The sequence below is a fragment of the Micropterus dolomieu genome, linkage group LG01 (assembly GCF_021292245.1).
Source record: "Micropterus dolomieu isolate WLL.071019.BEF.003 ecotype Adirondacks linkage group LG01, ASM2129224v1, whole genome shotgun sequence".
Classification (NCBI taxonomy): Eukaryota; Metazoa; Chordata; class Actinopteri; order Centrarchiformes; family Centrarchidae; genus Micropterus; species Micropterus dolomieu.
This window is the reverse complement of record NC_060150.1, coordinates 10,200,953-10,221,829: the sequence shown is the minus strand read 5'-3', so window position 1 is coordinate 10,221,829 and position 20,877 is coordinate 10,200,953. Positions and strand designations below refer to the sequence as shown.

Genomic DNA, 20,877 nt, shown 5'->3' with positions numbered 1-20,877 from the left:
CCCCCCCCCCCCCCCCCCGGTTCAAAATCGCTCCTACGCCCCTGCATATTACCGCATACAGTTTAATTTCTGCATCTCTTTGATTTATCTATTTATTTTCTTAATTATCTTTTTCTTAATTATCTTAATTATTTCTTTTTCTTTTTAGTACTATTTATATTGTAACACTTGACTTGTAGACATTGGATGTTATTTTTTTCACCTACTTGTACAATAGTTCTATATTTACCTTTGCTCAGCTTTGTTGTCCTTGTTTTTAGCTCTATGTATATTTCTATCTTACTGCAAATGTTCTGGGACATGTGTCTATGTACACTGACAGCAACTTAAAACCAAATTCCTTGAATGTAAACAAATAGCCACTTGACCAATGAAGCAAATTCTATTCAAATTTAATTGCATTAATATATATCATATATCCAAGCTCAAGTTGTTTAGAATATGGTTAGGCTATATAGGCCTACTAAACAGAAAGAAATAAGCATACTTTCATTTTCTTTTTCCAAAGTGAGTGACTATGTGTCAATGTGGTAGTGGAACTGAGAACTGTCGTTTGAGTTGTACATTTACGTGCTGCTACGTTGTGATGCTTTTATTGTGGAAACAATGACCGGACGTCTATTTTTAACAACTACACTTGGGGCACAAGCCCTCCTTGAATACACAAAAAACATGATATTCACCAAAGCAAAGCTGATCATGAAGCGGTCAGCTTTGAGAAGCGTGACGTAGTGTTGTGAAGATCCATCACAGGGGAGCATCCTCTACAGCATCCTGAACAGAGGCGCTGTGTGCCCGCAGCTGGAGACGGCTGCTGCGCACCAGCTTTGCTCCAGCTCCAACAGGAAACTGGTGGCATTTCGGGCTCCGCAGTTACTTTTCCAAGAGGTATCGGAAGTGCTTGTGAAAACTTTTAGGAAAAATGTGTTTTCGGGGTTTGCCGGCGGAAGACCAGCACCGGGTTGTGCGCAGATGCTGGTTTTGGGCGCATGATGCAGGACACGGTGGAGACGCAGCAGCCCAGTCTGTTACAGCACTAAGCAAGATTCAAGACCCAGGGGTGCCTGTCAGTGATGCACAGGGGATCCAAATGTTCTGGTCAAGTTGAGGACTGCAGATCAGCCTCGGAGAATACACGTTTCTGAAGGGAGCGATAGCCTACTATTCACCCCAGGTAAGACACAACAACACTGTCAGTGTTTACCACACAACACCATTAAAAGTTGGTCATTTTGAGTAGTTAAGACTGACTCTAAGTCACTACATGAGGTTTTGCATTTGTTTAACAGTTTACTGTATATTTCTATGGAGTTTTACTCATTCTGCCATTTCAATTTCATGTGAAATGATAACATTCATCATTAGGTTAATTACATAGCCTAGTAGGCTATATTTATGGTGACTATCATATTTTGTCTCTTTTGTATGGCTAACATGCCTTTTTTGGGCTGTTGATACAGATGTGACTTTACAGTCATTAAAATAACTTTATTCCGTGAATGATCAACTGTTTGTTGAACAATGAAACAAATGTCACCTGCACGTCTCTCGCTGTGTCCTGTAGCAATGATAGAGCTGGAGTGTCCGGAGCAGGCTTCGTCTAGGTGCTTCAGAGGCTGAGCGCGCTCTACCAGCATGTGAGAACGGACCACTGGGACAAATCGGGCCGGCTCGGCAGACTGCGTGTGGTTCTGAAAACGTTGCAGTCACGGTGGCAAAACTCTTCTTCAGACCGGGACGAGCAGCATAGAAAACCATGTGCTCACTATGTTTTATGAGCAGTAAAAGAGTAAGACGTTTGGCGCGATATTTTAAATGTATTCTGATCGTGAAGCTATAGGCCTATCTGTTCATATTTGTCTTTTGTGTTTAAAGAAATACTATTAACATCATGCGCATTCTGAATTCTACTGGCTAAAAACAGTCCTGCTGCACATCATGACTTCCTATGGAGGACAATGAGGATCCCTGCAATAAAAGACACCATGAGAATGACAATGATTCCTTCAAACCTCTTTGATCTGGCATATCCCAGTCCTTGTGCTTGCAACTCCCATTAAAGGCAGAGTTCCCTAGAGCTTTACAACAGTCTGAATAAATCCCATTCTGATTCTGCAGAGATCGGACTGAGCCAAGATGAGACTACAGGAACCAGGTTGCAAAGCAGTGTGGGCAATTGCATCCAGTCTCAAGAAGAGCACTACTTTACAGCAAACATCTGTCCAAACACAGGCAGACCTCACAATTGACATGCTCTTCCTTTCCTTCAGCACCATATATTAAGTCAAAGTCAACATTTTGTCAGTGCTGCCATATGTACAGAACACAGTTTGGATTGAAATGCAGTTTGTCACAGTCCAGTCTAAAACAGTCACACACAAACAATAATAAGTACTAAAATAACACACAAATGCAAAACCATATATTGCAATGAGTCATCAATCAACTCTTCTCTTGCAAATCAAAAAACTTACAAGTACAACCATTTACACCACCTGTAGCTTGACATCAACCACAGCTGCTGAACATCTGCTTCCGCAAAACTAAAAAATGAGACCAAATACAACCACCAAATGCAATGCCCATCAATAACCACAAACAGCAAAAAAGCACTGCCTAATCTGATCCCAAAAGTTACATTCAGAAAACAAAGCAAGATAAGCAAGAGAATCACTGCTTTAGAGAGCAAAAGTATGAATCAGTTCCTACCATTTATGCTGTTTGACTGGTGGAGACAAACGCCCAGGACTTTCTGAAAAAGATAAGCATATAAAGAATATTAAAAAACAGCCAATGCTTACAATTAGTCATAGAAAGCGGCTTTTATCCTTTGGTTTTACAAATTAGTGAGTTTGAAAAGCTAGAAAACTTCTTGGCCAAGTAATTTTTGGATCACATGCTATTTATTGGCAAATTATTCTGTAGTATTAATAGACAATGCTATTAAAACTCCTGCAGGGCTGTAAAATCCAACTTATTACCCCTTAAACATTTTGCAGACAGGCTTCATAATCATTAGCACTTACTTGATGTCTAAATTAAATTCTTATCTAAATAATCCCAAACTGTAGCTGAACTCAAGCACACACACATCACTTCATCACCATTCTGACACCTACAAAAAAAGTGATGGGTGTCAAAACAGCTGCTACACAAGCTATATTGTAACAAACCGGTGGTTTGGGCTCCAGCTTCGGTAAATACATCTCCGCTCAGCGAGGACTCGCTTGCGTCTCGTTTCATTAATATCGTCAGGAGCCGGCGCTGAGCTGTTTCTCTTCTTCCTGCTGCTCCCAGGTGTTGGAGGATGCTGTTACCTGGGAAATACCAGCCTGAATTAAACCACACTGAAATGATACCGCCTTATCCCCCCTGACGGAACGGGACAGCGTGTGATCATAATGTCAATTAACATTTCATGGTGAATCACCTCCCATGATACACACTTACCTCCCAATCTTTGTCTTAACTTGAGGATATGTTGTGTGTTATTTAAAGCTCAAAAACTGGACTGTGATTATATCATGATACTCTGAACTGCTGAACCACCACACTTCTATGTTGCTCGTGTTTTTAGTGACTTTTCACATTTTAAATCTGTTGGTTTAAAATTATGTGACAACTTATTAGCTTAGTTTTACAGCTGCAACTGACAACTGTTCATTATTCATTTAGCAGGCAGTTAAAGCCAGCCACACAATTTCACAGAACCCAAAGAGGGATCTTCAAATTCCCTTTAAGTCCAAACAACAATCCAAAACACAAAGAAAACAATCTATTGTTGTTTATTGTTCTGTCAAACTACTAATGTCTGCATTTTACACAGAAAACCCCACTTAATCAGAGACATTTTAATATATTTAGATATTTAGATGGTCAATTAATCTGTGAGTTGCATCTTAAAATGGATTTAATGTTGTATAGAAACATTCTGTGATCAAATTCTGAACAGCCTGATGAAATGAGCTGCTGTTTATGCCACAAGGACCTACTATACACAGAATTAAGAATGTTAAAACAAGATAGCACACAATATAGCACTGAGCTGTTAGTCCAGCTATAATTGTATCACTGCTGACAGGCTATTAATATAAATAGTCTGACTCCTATAGGTAGCTATATAAACAAGCAGTGAAGTGTCCTTAGACATAAACACAGATACTACAATCTTACAGTATACAGAAACATTGCAAGATTTTAATCGCAGAGACCACTTTACATTTCTGGGACTTCTTCACTATAAGCTTTTCGATCTTCCCTCCAGGATACAGATGTTCTGTCGATTTATACTACCTATCGAGATGTGCTTCTTAGCGGTTCTGCGCATGCGTATGACCCACAAGCATGGTCTGTTTCCACGGCCATAAATCTGTGCAACGTTGCTGTTGGGCATGCCGTCAAGACAGTGGATGATCATCAGCAATATCAAAAAGATATCACAATACGCTGCCTCTGATATCTTCAATAAAGATGGCATAATAAAGTATTTCAATATGCTCCCCATCTCCTTACAGTACACATAGAGTGAGTAGTGGTGCAATATAAAATGATTCTTTAGTGGGAGCATTATTTGATAGGGGATATTAGTGTCAGAATACGCTACCTCTGAATTTATGTTATAATATAATCAAAAAACAGAAGATGTCATTATACTGTGAGAGTTATAACTTCATGGTATTGGAAAAGGGAACACATAAGGTAGCATTTTTCGATAGGGCAGAGTGACTCTGCTATCGATTTGCGCAACGGTAGCATTTTTCGACAAGGCAGCATGTATCGTCAGACCACCGGCTCTGCATTGTTAAAAGTCAGGTATCAAAGTCTAGAAGTTGCCAACTGCTTATGACAATGAGCAAATGCTGAGCACAGCTTCTGAGCTCGTTCTCTCTCTGGGCCTTTTCTTTCATCTGGATACAGCATTTCAAGGCAGCAACAGACATTTAAGGTTAGTCTTGAGTATTAGCACCACAATCTGCATTAAGCATTTGCATTAATGGCTAGAATTCCTCTCAGCTGAGTCTAAAACCAGCTAAGCTTGCCTCAGATTACTGCGGTTTCCTTTCGGTGCGGGATCTCATATCGCAAACAACAGAGCCAGTGGGCTTCAACACAAAATCTCAGAAATACAGACTGATCCTGAGCACACAAACGCATACTTCCCCACTAAATGTGGACTTCACACATGGTACAAATGAACCTTAACCTGTAACAAAGACACAGCATTATAACCCAAGACAAAAATGCCAAACTCTTCTCTACAGCTAATCATAATTGCTGCTTTTGTTAATCCTACATGACAGTAAACTAAACATCTTTAAAATTTTTGACTGCTGGTGGAACAAAACAAGACAAGGTTGGTCTTTGGGGAATGGAAAGAATTCCCCCCCACACACAATATTTCCAACAATTAAAACAGTTTATTTAGAAAAAAATCAGCAGATTAATCAATAATGATAATAATCATTACTTACAGCCCTTCAAGATTCACTGCCATGCTAGTTCTGACAATGTGATTTGATGTTCTCATCGAAGGACACCACAAAACTTAATTTCTATCTATCATTGGTTTAAATAAGGCTTCCATCAGGCCTGTTTACACATGTCAGTGTTAAGTTCTAATGGAAAATGTTCATAAATTCTGACACAGCCAACTTCTTTATCATAACTTGTCTGTATCACTTCTAATGTTAGGCACATGCAAACTATGCTACAGTGCTACCTGGCAAAAAGTAAGATAAGTCTCAGCAGAGCAATAAAAATGTCTGCCTATCTTTTATTACTTCCCTGAATGTTTACATCCCATTTCAAACGTTTAATCATATTGTAAGTCTGTCCAGGGACCACAGATGAAAAGTAGCATTTTGGCTAGATTAACTGGCGCATTTACAGCAATGTTAATTCGGTGCACTGTACCTGTTAAATAAACAAATTAAACTACTGCTTCCAAGCTGAACTTCAAAACAGATATGGTCAGCACGAAGGCTTTTAAGAACACACTGTAACGTTATGTTTCCCATTTTACCTGCCATTACAGTAGCAACGTTGGGATATGAATGCCCTTTACGTCAATTACATAAGTCTGCGCTCACAGTTCACACACCTGACGTCTTTTCCGGCTTAATTAGGAAAGCTTGTCATTTAAACGTCTTTTCTCCAAGTAAACAATAAAACGAGCTAACATGTCAAATAGGCTACCTATATTTGCCTGTTTTATACAGTCTATGGTAGGCCTATTTTCCAGTAGTAGCCTAGGCCTGAGTATGTTTTAAGACTTTTTTTTTTTTTAACACGTCAAACACGGAGATGATAAAACTCCAAAGGCCTGTAGCTACTCCCACCTGTACCACCCGTTGTTTCAATAATTCAAGTAAAACTAACAAGCCACAGCATATTGTATTATTAAGGTTATGATGCTTCGGGTTCAGGTGCTTACCTGTGGCCTGTACTATGAAGGGAGTTCAACCTACTCACAGTTAACTCGGGGTTATCAGGCAAACTCAGGGTTGACAAAATCTGACCGCCTACACTGGAGTTAAACGGTACTACAACGGTGGATAAGATGTTGATTAGTTGAGTCCGTGTTAACTTAATTGGAGTTGGTGCGCGTTCGACCGTGCAGGCAAAGTTTTTTCGCAACGTATTTCTCCAGAAGAATGCACGTTGGAAGTGTCTGGAAATTTTACATTTATTCATTTAGCTGACGCTTTTATCCAAAGCGACTTACAATTGCTGTATATGTCAGCATGTCAAACTGCAGTTTTACCAACGAACCAGAGAAATAACCATGAGTTACACAGACGTACATGTAACTTGTTGATTGGACAGTTTTTGCGGTTGTCATCCTGCATCATCAGGACCCACGGGGGAAAATCAAACTCCGGTGACTGACAGAAGTTTGTGCAGCACTTTAACGCTTCTGATCTGTATCACAAAGAGCTCACGAAGTGATAATTTATTATAAGCATGATTAGTAATGCTAGACAGCAGATTGACCGCATAGCCTATTATGAAAAATAACGTAAAAACAGGACATGTACCGTAATAATTCGGGGCTTATTCGCCTATAGTAGCTATGCTGTGGTATCGCTGTCACACATTTCTTATGGACTTAATGAACTGACAGGGTAAACGAATACTAGGCTAGTTGCCCTCTTTTTAAAACAGATTTTAACCTATTAATCAGGGAAATACCCGCACTGAAAAGTAGGCTATAGGCTAACTTACCTTATAAAATGATTTTCATAAACATAGCGGCTTATTCAGATCAATTATAAGATCGCTGAACGCATGTTGCTGTCAGCAGATGGATTTATTAGTGGTTTAGCTTTGGAAATAATGCTCAGATCACATCTGCTATAATAAAATCCTGTGTTTGGTTCGTTTGCTCTCACACCACAAGCGAACCGCACCAGAGTTCGTTTGTACCGAGACCTCCTTGAAGAGGTGGTCTCGGTACGCTTGTTTGGTCCACTTTTGGTGCGCACCCGAGTGCGATTGCTGCATGCATTCACACCTGCCCAAACGAACCGCACCAAGGGGGAAAACGAACTCTGGTGCGATTCAACTAAACGAGGCAGGTAGTTCGGTAGTTCGGTTGAACGAGGCAGGTGTGAAAGCACAAAGGTACAACTGCACATAAGGTCAAATGTAATAGAAGAAAAGGAGCCAGCGAAGAGGGGCAGGCTAATAATCCGAGACAGAATTTAATTTCCAAGATTAATCTACTAGTAAAAAACTTGAATATTTTCTGACATTATAGTCACACATTTATGAGAGAAACTTCACTTTGCAAGGCTGCAACATCACACACACACGTCTGCCGTGTTGTAGCCTATGCATGCATTGGAAAGTTATATTAAACTTTGCAATCGGATTTAGCAGTGAGGAAATACTCGTGAGTTTAGCCCACAATCACTATCATGCACCTTAGAGAGTTTGCCTTGGATTGGGCACATTCACACACAACGCATCATTAACTATCTTAATACACTAATAGTGATACATCTACAAAAATTCAGGTGATTAAGCATTATTAAGTGATTTAGCCTTACTGATGTTATGTAAAGCCCAAGCTGTCAGTGGATGTGAACCATGATGTGAACATGACAGATTCAAGTTTTGAAAAGTTTTTGTAAAATGCTGACTATAAACTGAGGATTCATTCTAAATCATGCAGCCACTGTCCCATCAGAATAAAATGCCTTGCAGACTCATATTCCCAAACATACAAAGATAAGAAGAGCGTTTCACTTTAGTTGTGGATGCAAAGTGCCATCAATCTGAGCTCATTTAATACTTTGATATACAGTGTGAGGCCCAAATTAACATACCATAGTGTATCCTTCATTATATATTCACCCTGTGCTTGGTCTGTTATTCAAATAATCCAAATTCACAAAGGAAAAATGATTGCTTGTTATCTAATGGCAGTGCACTGTTTTAAAGGAAAATGCTCAGACCTTCATTCATCACATTTATAGGTTTCAGATGGCAAAAAGATTTCAACTTGGGCAATTTGGAGAAGATGTATTTGATCACCCCACTTTCACCATAATGGCTCACATTGGGTCCTTCTCTCCCAGCCTACTTTGCGAGGGACTGAGTCAGCTGATGTGCAGGGTGAAGTATGTCCAGCAGATGACAGCGTTTCACTTTGAATTTTTCTCCCTGTAGCTTTTAATTGGAGGACAGAAACCAGTCACTGCTGAAATTCAATGGTTTTTATTCTGATTCTAATCAATTAATATAATATCACTGGTTTTTGACTTGTTTGATTAAGACTTGAAAACAGCAGTGTAGTATCCTTTGATAAGCCAGCTATGTCAACAGTCAAATCAATATCCAACCTCACCACACAGACATCGTTACTATTGTAAAATAATAAATTAAATCTCTCAGCTCTTGCAGGAAGTAATAGTAAATTGAAGAGCTTGGTGAGTGATCAGTGATCCATGACTTGCATCTTCCACACACAGGCAATTATGCCGTGCTGAACCATGGTGAGTTCAGAATTACTCCAAAACTGGGTTAACAGCTGCCTGCATCCACTCTAGAAATGCTTTCAGCTCTCTTGCTCTCTCACACAAACACACACACACAACAGCCTCTGCCGTCTCTGCCACCTATCCATGCACAGACAATTGGCCTGGTTCTTCGAGTGGAAGACATGCCACACAGGGCACAGAGCTCCAAGTAACAAGGCCCAGTGGGACATGGAGGGGCATGGTATACCTGCCAGAGTGAGTAATACGCTTCACTAGTAAGTGTGAATGTGTACGTGTGTAGGTAGAGGAAGAAACAAAACATCTATGCATGTATGCTCGTAGCCTGATCTTCTCTCACTGCAGCAAACGTCTCCCCTCCACCTCCCCGTCACATGCTCATTATGCTGTGACACTGTAATGAGGTGAAAATTATTTCATTTGGGGGGGGAAGTGCAGAAACCTAGGAACTCCCCCTTTTTCACAGACACACACACACACACCATATGGCGACATGTTGGCTCAGATGAAAACATCTGGCGGCTTTCTATGTTCACCTGGGCACAGATGATTAGAATGTAGCTTCATGTTATAGCCATGCTATAGGGAACATGATGACGAGGTGCAACAGGATGCAGCTGCTCAACTCTACAGCAGTCTGACTCATCTAGTGTGGCTACTTTCATATGTGGGGAACTCTGAAAACCTCCTGTCAGCTGCTTTGTGAGAGAAATAATTAAATCCAAGCATCAGTCCTTATTGGCTTCACCACACAGCATTATAACAAGACAACTGGGAACATAGCATCAACAAACTATGATTATGCATGTTTAGGGTTTAAGTTTCTCATGGCAGATGTTAGGTAAGGGATTGGTGTGGTTAAGGGAGGGTAAGAGTCTGGGTAGGGCAAGTCTGATCTGTACTGGACTGGACCAAGATGGTGGGTGACATGGGAGACATGAAAATCATATGTTGCTGCATTTCACGTTTGCTTAAAGGAACAATTTAACATCTTAGGGAAAACAAAGTGTAAAACCAAAGTTTAGGTTTAAGGTTGTAGGTAAGAGGGGTTAACATGTCAGATAACCAGCAGATACTCTACAAAGTGACTGCAGCTGGTCAAGAAATAATCCATCACATTGTAAAACTTGACACTGGTTTTGCATGGATTAAACAAATGAAATAAGGTGCTGGTTGACAGATTTTGACACTTTGGACAGAGCCAGGCTAGCTGTTCCCCCTTGTTTCCAGTCTTTATGCTAAGCTAAGCTAAACGGTTGCTGGTTCCATTGTCACATTTACCCAAAATGTTAAACAATTAATTTACCTGCACCAGGAACAGTGCACATGAATTGACATCAGTGTGGTGTGAAGGGGCTGATCAAGCTAAATGTCTGGAGCGTGGATGTGTGAGCAGAGAATGTCACCCTGGCTCGTGACATTTTAGGGGCAAGTGTCTGAAATCAGCTACATTCAGTCCCATTTTGTTTGACTGCACATTTCTTTCAAACTGGTTTTCCAGGTCATGCCTGAAGCCTGGCTTTCTGTAACTGGAGTAGAGCTGCAACAAATATACAGTTAGTGAACAGGAGGTTTTTTTTTAGGGGAAAAATGATTTTCACAGATTTTGCTGGATAATTAAAATAAGTAATTTACCCATGTAACAAGATTAATATGAGAGTGTATATGGGAATATAGGAATTATGCAGACTTTACTGGCAATAGCTGCCAACAACCCTCAGCTAGAGAATTCATCAGACATTTACAGTCGTTCAGAGATGGCTTTAAAGCTCATTGCTGCCTGTGTTATGAGCCACAATACTTAAACATTTCAATAATGTAAAGAAAGGGATATTCTAAACTATTGACTGCTGAAACACTGCAGCTACACTCACATGTAATATTGGTGTTTACTTATTTGCCTGACCCCAATAGTTGAGACCATTGTGCAACCAAAACGTGACCAACTTCTGATCATTCAAGAGGACCATATGGAGGCTAATTAACACTGTCTGGCAGGATTTTAAGATTCTTCCCCATGTGCCTTTGGTTTTTCCTTTCTCTCCAATGCCATTGCTTTGATCACAGCAAAATAATTAAATGGCTGCACTATGGGCACACTATGGGCAGAACGCACTGAGGCAATGGGGGGGACTGTTTATCTGCCTCCAAGCCCGCAAGAAGAAAAATTATGCTGTTTTTTTAGAGACATTATATGTGACAGTTTAACTGAGCAAACGTGCTTGTAGTTTTCAATTAACTAATTCCCCACTGAAAAAGCAAGTAGACTCATGCAACTGACCCTCCACATCTTCAGCTGAATTCTAGAAACACATATATATTAGGTATCGTTTATCGGTAAAAACTAATACTGCTTGAGTCAAAATTTAAACTCTTAAAATTTATTCCCAGTTTACATGATGATATAAAATGAGGGCAGCATCTTTTACACAACACAACAAATCCATCTCCTGCGCCTGGGGGCCGATCTGTGCCAACTGTGTGTGTGATTGCTGCCAAAAGTGCACTAAGGTCAAACAACAATCAGGACATGGGTTTTTTAAAGTGTTTCTCAATGCATTGGCTCTCCTGATTTAGTCTTATTCTAAAATGAGGCCGGGCTGATTCAGTCTCTGAGTGGAATAAGGAGACGTATTGATTGTTGTTTCAAGGTTTTACGGGAGACGGTAGAGTTATGGCGGTTGGGGCTGAATCGGCTCCCCGCCAGGAAAAGGGATCCGGGCATCGTCAGCAATCCATGACACTGCTCCATAAACAAAGTAGGCCGTGTGGCGTTTTCTGCAAACAAATACAACCCTCTCACACACACACACGCACACACACACACACACACACACACACACACACACACACACACACACACACACACACACACACACAGACACACACACACACAGGACTGAGAAATCACATTACCATAAATGTGGTTTATTAATAATAACAGTATCTCTTTTAATGAACATTGCAGATACATAATAGAAAATAAATCAGAAACAGGAGAGACGTCGTCTCAAGAGTTGTGAAAGTGCCTGGAATAATTCTGTGCTATATATTGTCATTGTTATTCATCCTCGTCGTCATCTTCATCATGAAAGCCAAGTCGCCAGAGATGTTCAAGTCATCATGAAACAAAAATGTGTATCGCCCCCACTTAGAAAATGCCAACGCTTGTGTATTGACACAGCCTCCCAAAGCAGGAGCGCCGATGCCAAACTCCTGTCAAAATCTCATCGATTCTACGCGTTAACCTCCAGTCCAGATTATTGTGTCTACTTTGAGAGGCCTTTGTGAATAATAACCATTGGTTTCATGAATATGGCTCGATTGTCTTCATCTTGAATCATGTCATTGTCTTGATTATATTTACACACTGCCATGTCGTAGAGCACAACAAACGCGTCTGTTCAGAAGTAGTTATTTCTCATTAGGTAGGGGGATAAAAACAGGCCTAGCTCTAATAATCTATTGGTTGATTGAAAGATCTCGCATTAAGAGGCCTCTGAAATGCCAATCTTACAGTGGATTTTAGGGGTTACAGCAAACACTTTGAAACTTCAAATTTTCTGGCCTATTCTGAAATATTCTGTAAAAGTAAAATCAAAAACCAATAACTGCAGATTGCAAGAAGATGGGGGTGGGGTGGGAGGTGGAGGGGGGGCACATGTGTTAATTTATTTGTTTACAAGTTCATCACTTTGCATATTTTATGGCACTAAATGAAACACATCTATGTTGTGAGATGCTGCAGGTATTTTAGTGTGAGGTTAGTTTCTCGGAAAACAAATAACATGGCACAGCTGCAGGAGGAGCAAGTACACCGGCCGCCTTCACAGGTCTGAGTGGACGTGTGAGAATAGCTCTTCTTTCTTATGATTTGATGAAATTGTACAGATCACGATGGAAGCTTCGCTCAGTGAAAGAAAGAGACCGTTTTGTGAATGAGAAGGGTTCGCTGTAGCTTGCTTTGGTCTAACTTTGCTCTAAGTAGTATTTCTATTGTGTAGTTATTATACTCCAGGATTTAATTAGCATTTTTAAATACTTTCTTGAGCCTCTCAAGCATTAATTCATTTTACAGGGAAGGGTTTCATTCTAAAAGGCTATTGGTATTTAGGAAAATGATGATTACAGGTCAGTAGGCCAAAAATACAATTGATTACATCCTCTATAATGTTAACTTGTTAATGTGAATAACTAGTCATTAATAACATTTCAAGTTTAGCATCAAGTAAGCAGCTGCTTTAAGGTGTTTCAGAGGTTCCGACTCATTTGGGAATGAAACTGTTTCATCGTTATGATCCTTAGGTCCCAAGCAGCCAGGGCCCGAGTTGACTAGTTCAGAACCAAGATGTGAAAGCCCTATTTTATTTATCCCACAGTGTTACTTAACTGACAAATCATTTCCGTTGACGAAGGGGGATGGCAGACAAATAACAGAGCTGTCATTTAAGAGGAAATGAATAACAGAGATAATGGTTTAGCCCTGGACAGCCTTGTTTGGTCCTACAGAGGAAACCAGGTACAGGTAATGCTTCAGGTGACAGCGGAGCTCCATCTGTGTTAAATTAACTGTGAATCGCTGCAATGACTGTTCAATCAGCGAACAGAAAAAGCCAGATGAGCTGCAATCCGCGGTGTGTTTGAAATGTCAAAATTCCTTTTTTTTTAATGATGAAAATACAAATAAACTTTTTTTCCCCCTCTTGCAATATAAGGGTAAGACATTTAGTGAATGACCTATCGATTTTTCGTGAGCTGTGCAGTTCCACATAACAAAACATTGTTTTTTTTTATTATGTTTCCCCAAATACTTCCATCAGAAACTTTATAGGTATAACTTCTCTAAGCATAGGTATAACTTCTCTAAGCAAATATCCCTCAGTTACAAAAATAGACTTTTGTTTTTTCATAAAATAATACACATAATTAATTTTTCGGTGATAATAATCATCTGTTAAGGTAAATAGCAAGGCTGTTTTTTTTTAAGTAAATGTTATTGTGAAAGAAACGTGAAGCCTAGCACCATATTCTTCATATCCCCCTCATAGATATGACTTTTCTGAAAGCATTGGAATATGATCGATTTGGGAAACCCATCTCTTCCCCGATCTCTGGACTCCATATTTTGCATATTCTGGTTGAGTCCAGATTCTCAACCCTTACAGCAGCAGTGAAACCAGTAAACCAAATCGTTCTCATCTCCTGAAAGCTGTGACTTTTACCTCCCACCCCCGAAAAAAACGAAAGCTTTATTAACTACACCAGCCAACAAATTAAGATAAAGGTAACAACGGTTTATCCAAAACATCGCACAGGCCATTGCTTCACTTTTGTACAAACGGAAACAAAAGAAATAATAAAAAAAAAGAGTCCCAACTGATGTTAAAACATAAACAAGAAACATGTCCCAAACACTGATGCTACAAAGAATTAGAAAAACATATGTACAGGACCCTGTATTCCTTGACTTTCTGGGTAAATTATCATAGGTGTTGGCTTGTGTTACGTGAGTGTTTATACAGGCATACAAAAATGTTCTCCTTGATTCTTTTTTTTTTGTTGTTCAGTTTCAATAAAAGCTCTTATTGGACCAAAACAAAAAAAGAAAAACTGCCACCACCTCTATCGCCAGTGTGTCCAGCGTATCTGACGCCCTGTCCTCCCTTCTGTCCCTTCCCCCTGGTGTTTCCTGGTGCAAATTCAACAGCAGCAAGTAACTTAGTGCCATTCAGGTCCATCTGGCTCCGGTGCATTCAGGGTCCAAGTGCCAGTGGTGAGTCCTCCCTGTGATGGACATCATATAGATCCACAGTCTATCCCGCCTGGCACCGTCTCTGTCACCAGATGACGCTGGATATACTGGTCTCTCTGGGCAGCAGTGGCAGCATGGCATTGTTGCCGTGGGCCTCCTCCAAACTCTGCTGGCGCGGCGACTTGGACTGCGGCCGCTGTCCATTGATGAGCGTCATGGGGATGTTGCAGTAGGTGTGCTGGTTGCCTAGCGTGGAGAGCGGCGGGAGGGTGCCGCCGGGCGGCAGGTCGTAGTCGTAGCTACGGTAATAGTGTTTCTGCCTCATCTGGGTGTGGCAAGAGTTGTGGAAGGTTGAGCGCAAGTCCGGGTGTGCCGTCGCCATGGCGGTGGAGGTGGCTGCCGCCATGGAGATGGCCGAGACGGTCTGGAGCTCGCTGAAGGGGCCCTGCTCGCTGACGTCCAGCACCTGCTCGTGGGAGATGCTCAGGGGCTCCATGCGCTTGAAGGGCATCTCGTAGAGCAGCTGCTTCCAGAACTTGGAGTTGAGCTTGTTGCTGGACGGCCCACGCCACTTGATGACCGTAAGCATCTTGATGGTGTGTTTGAGGGCCTCCACTTCCTGGTAGTTCATGATGCCACGCAGCTCGGCACACTCTATCAGGATGACCTTGATTTCACCGGTCACCAGCATGTTGCGCAGCCTCGTCTCCAACTCAAAGATGCTCCACCCCCTCCGCACGACATAGCTGGGCGTCATCACGATGATGAGGCGCTTGCTCTGGTCCACACAACGTGCTACGTCCTCGATGTAGGCTGAATACACAGAGAGATACAAAGATAAATTTGTATAAACAGTACAAATGAAACGCGTATTCTCTCTCTGTATGACATATTTCTACTTGCTTGTTTACTGTATTTATTTTCAGGGTAACTGTAGTTGTACATGAAAGTACACAGAGATAATGGGTGATGAAAATATCACACCAGCTTTTTGAAGAACTCTCTTAGCGACTGCTTATCAAACTCCCTTTTATTGACGTTTCACACATCCAAACCCAATTTACTTCAGATGAAATAAGTGTGTTTTAATTTAATTTCACGTTCTGACATGAGGATATTGATACATAAAAAGAAAATAGAAATGAAGATAAAATAGATGTTATTATATATTCTAACGTATTCTAACTTAAATAAGCATCTAAAGCCTCTGCAGCATTTAATAATGAGATGTATTTATACAGAATAATAGACAAAAACAAGAGGAAGGGGATCATTTGGTTTGACTAAAAGATGACAAACATAAAACACTCAAAGCCAAGCTGTGAACCTACATTTGCAACACCTGAAGATAAAATAAGTGTGAGTTTACAGTAAATACAGTATTGTTTCCATGTCCCTAATGAGTAGCTCATGAATGTGATGAATGTGATTAAGTTTTCCCAGGCCTGTCCTGGGTGTCAGGAGGAAGAGGGGAGTGTGTGTGTGTGTGCGTGTGTGTGTGCAGCTAATGCTTGCTTTTAGCCTTTCTTGGAGGAGACAAAGACAGAGTGGCTCCTCAACAGCAGCTAGACGGGATTAACTGGTCTTCACTTCCCAATCAAAGCTTATGACCCTCTTGTGTGTTTGTGTGTCTTCTGCATGACGGAAAATTGAGTTTCCCTCTCTCTTTTAGTCAAGAGGCACTGAGTGTGTGTGAAGGAATAATATCTTGCTGGTCTTTAAGTAAACAAATGCCACATCTCCTCTGTGTCTTCCTCTCCATATCTCTGCGAACGAACTCCTCCTTTCATGTCACGCTCTGCCTGAGGCTTCATGACGAGAGAGACCTGATTAGAGTACACTTGGATTTGAAGTCGGCCTTTACCTCAACATGACAAGTCAATCTCTTCGCTGTTTACTAATTGGTCCTCATGCGGAAACTCGTCACAATGTATCCCTGGAGCTACAACTCCCCTGTAGTACTGTTCAGTTTAGGTTAAACCAATCAGGCAAAAACAAGTTTTTCTTTTATGTCATCATGAAAAAAACTAAAGGGAATGGATAAATGGATACTGTATAATTAGCTAATGAGTCCTAGTTTCATTTTATGGTTTGAATTGATTCAACTGAAAGTAAATCTGCCCTCTTGGGGTGCTGTCTGGTAACACTTTACAGCTTTATAGATTCAATTCCTCTGTCCAGAGATCTCACAAGCTTTACATTCAAAGCGTCGCTTGTTTAGTAATTGATTCCTGTCTACATAAAAAATAAAATCAACACTTAATTACATGAGGCAGAGAATCACTACTCTCTATAGTTTCTCTCAAATTTGTAAAGGGAAAAGCCCATGCTGACAACTAATCAAGACATACTGGACTGCCAGAAATTCCAACTTCCAACTAAATAAATATGTGATGGAAGTCTGAATTCTCAGTAGTACAGTGGTAGTAAGGAAGACCAAAGCAGAATTACCTACAGATATTACACAGTATTACTCTGGTATACAGCACTGTATCATGTGACACATACCTAAGGTGTAAATACAAAAACAAAACATTAACTTAGTTGTATTGCATTTAGAGTTCATTCTCATTTAGAGTTCTATGCTAAGAATGCTATATGTCAGTCAGTGAAACACTGTGTGGCCATCTTCGCTCCACATTTTATTTGTGGTAACCTGACTTGCAATGAGGTTGCAATTTACCAGCTAAATCCTGAGATCTGCTCAAATGGAGTTACTGGCACCAAACAAAGCAACAGCTACACCATCAGAGGGAGATTATAGATTGTGATGTTTCACTACATAAGAGACTAAAAGATTGTCATAAAATTCCCATTGCCTCTTTTATCCAAATTGTGTTTTTTATAGGCTGCTTACACCTGATTTTGCTTTTTTGAACACACAGGAGGCGTGTGGAGGACAGGAGCACACAGGAGGCATTACTCTAGGTGGAAAGTATTTCACGTCAGGTATGTGGTATCATGTACAGGTATAAAGTTTAGACACAACAATAAAATATGAATATATCTCTGGGACTGACAATCTGCTTAAATGTTTTTGAGACAGAAAACCCCACACATCTAATTTTGTAAGCACACCAAAAAAAAAAAAAAAAAACCCCAACAAACTGTGTGACCAATCTCCAATTCAGGTATATGCAAGTGCATTTATTTGAACAAATTATGCATTTAATCATGTTTTATGAAGGCTTTATAATTTGTAAATAATGGCTTTATGAATGGTTAATAAACAGTTTATTAACGCATCAATAGGACAGCCAAGTAAAAGGATTTTTTACAACCTGACAACCCAGGTATTAATGGCTTATTACTAACCAGACCATTACCTTATTAACCACTAATAAAGCCATTAGTAACAATGTATAAACCAGTACAATGTATGACTATTATAAAGTGTTACCAAAATGACCTTCTACATTACGTGTGTTGACACGAGCGTTAAAAATCTTGGGAAAAAGTACCTCTAAGTAGTCTTGTGTCATCCTGGAAATGATCATTGGTGAAACCTAAACATAGATATTTACATTCAAAGTATGATCGTAAGATTTTGCAGAAACACATTTTTTTTAAAACAGTTCTTTCAATGTGGGGACATGGCGCTGGCATAAACTGTGTTTCTCCACTGGTGTTCCACTGGCGATTGTAAAACGGTAATCGCGCTGACCAGTTTATTCCAGTTTAATATGGGACATGTAGCATAAAAAAGCAAAGGAAAAGCCTTTTGTTTTGGTGGCAGGAGTTAAACCAGGTTGTACTTTAGCTGCCATATAATAAACAATACTGAATATAGATATTTCAGAAATCTATCAGAGTGGTGAGATGTTAAAAATAATCCAACATAACTGTGGAATAACAGGTTACTTATCAGCAGCTCAGGAGAGGGATTGTTGACACATGCTGGAACCCCAAATGGCCAAACTGTGTTTATCTATAGCTGTGGATTATGCTTTATTATATTGACTGTTGAGATGCTAATACATTCCCAATGGGAACTAAATGTTTATACATAGACACAATAAGCCAGCGAGCTGTGCCACCGTGCTGGAGTAGCGGCAGACACACTTTAGATTCGTCTCAATCCTTGCATTTTTATGCCATTTTTCCCATATTACAACAGTCCCCCCCTGCATCGAGCACGCAATCACAGCAAGGGATTCAGTTTATAAGCTTGGCACAATGCCACTGAAGAGGAACATAATTAGTAATGGCGGTATGTGCGGGAAGACAGGCAGATGCAAGTATTCAAATGGAGGCTAATAACATAATGATATTATCAAACACATCTGTGTGATGAGTTAATCAAAGATAAGCAGGGGGCATGGCGAGATACTCCATTAGAAATATACTGTGTCAAAACATGCATTATATCCATGCATAAATAGCTTTTTCGATTGTACAGCTGACACCATTACACAGCAGCATGCAGAGGTACAGTCTGTATGAAGCTGGATCAGGAACATGGACTGTAATAATAGGGTTGGCTCTTTCTGCCAATTATGCTGCCTATGTAATATAGGCTAGTATGCCTCCCACAGGCTTTCGGTAGTGTAGATAATGAACTTTAAATACGTGAGCTCTTAAAGAACCAACTAATAAGTCCAGACATTTTGTAGTGCATATTATTTATATTATTAAGGGATAATGTATATTTTCATAATTCACCTTCATAAAATAAAGGTATATTATATTATCGCTGTATTATTACTTAAGTGCAGGCAGCATTTTAATGATGTATCTAGCCGATGTGGGGCACATATCTGGGTAGTTTAATCCATAACAATGCACCATATATTATAAGATGATTAAATGATTTGGGTAAAAACCAGAACCGTAACATATTACATAAACATATATACATATATATATATATATATATATATATATAGTAACATAAAATGGAATCAAAGGATAAGGACCTCCAAATGTACATGAGTACTTTAGTAAATGTAGTTAGTTACTTTTCACATAAGCATAAGTTATTTTAAGTCAAGTATGATTTATCTATATATCTCCTCACATATGCAGGCTAAAAATTGCATTCTGTAATTATCAATTACAATATACAATAGATTACCATTTTGTTTTTTAGTGTTGGATTCATGAAACACTGTCACGTGTAATCAGTTGCTCTTCAACCCACTTTCTTAATATAAAGCCTTCCTGCACAGCATGCATACTACTGCAGGGAGAAGCTATTACAACAAAGCCAAATTAAACTTCAGGGGTTCAGAGGCGCTGCTTAAAACACTGGGATACTTCCAAGACCAAAAAAAATTCCTGTTATGACCTAAATGTTCCTTGAATAGCCACAGGGATTGGCAGGTTTCTTTGAAGTCAAACTGCTGTCAGGAGGTGCGATTAGCAGTGGATCCCAAACTTTTTTGTCAGACTATGACACCATGGGGGGAACTTACACTGTACCCTTTCATGGATGCCACCCATCTTGTTACACATTCGTTCATCTGAATTGGATGATTTTCAACTTTATTTAATAATCTTAAATATTAGTGGTTGTTGTTTATATATATATATGTATATATGTATGTATATGTATGTATATTCCAACCATTTATTCATTACTTTAGCTAACCATTTCAACTGTTAATACAATACTTTTAGCTAACGATTTCAACTCTTTATCCAATACTTTATCTAACCATTTCAACTGTTTATCCAATACTTTAGCTAACCATTTCAACTGTTTATCCAATACTTTAGCAAACCATTTCAACTGTTAATACAATACTTTTAGCTAACCATTTCAACTCTTTATCCAATACTTTAGCTAACCATTTCAACTGTTTATCCAATACTTTAGCTAACCATTTCAACTGTTTATCCAATACTTTAGCAAACCATTTCAACTGTTTATCCAATACTTTAGCAAACCATTTGAACTGTTTATCCAATACTTTAGCAAACCATTTCATTTAAACTCTTTATCCAATACTTTATCTAACCATTTCATCTGTTTATCCAGTGCTTTATCTAACCATTTTAACTGTTTATCCTATACTTTAGCTAACCAATTCATTTCAACTCTTTATCCAATACTTTATCTAACCATTTCAACTGTTTATCCAATACTTTAGCAAACCATTTCAACTCTTTATCAAATACTTT

General features: G+C 39.6%; 1 protein-coding gene and 1 long non-coding RNA gene across 4 annotated transcripts in view; both read right to left on the bottom strand.

Annotated features, from left to right (window-relative positions):
• The window catches only part of LOC123974985, a 29,370-nt gene extending 26,059 nt beyond the window's left edge, over nt 1-3,311 (bottom strand). Inside the window, exons 1-2 of the long non-coding RNA XR_006825980.1 lie at nt 3,174-3,311; nt 2,710-2,752 (exon numbers count right to left, since the gene is read on the bottom strand). This is a non-coding gene — a long non-coding RNA (uncharacterized LOC123974985). The remainder of the gene's footprint in view (nt 1-2,709; nt 2,753-3,173) is intronic.
• Nucleotides 3,312-11,902: 8,591 nt separating this feature from the next.
• Nucleotides 11,903-20,877, bottom strand: part of LOC123974925 (interleukin-1 receptor accessory protein-like 1) — a 242,479-nt gene continuing 233,504 nt past the window's right edge. For 2 of the 3 annotated variants that reach the window (XM_046055964.1, XM_046055970.1), the window contains exon 11: nt 11,903-15,567. In XM_046055964.1, the coding sequence (XP_045911920.1) occupies nt 14,840-15,567 (728 nt within the window). In that variant the 3' untranslated portion in view covers nt 11,903-14,839. Of the gene's footprint in view, nt 15,568-18,215; nt 18,261-20,877 lie in introns of all 3 variants that reach the window. The other variant, XM_046055958.1, reaches the window with a different exon arrangement.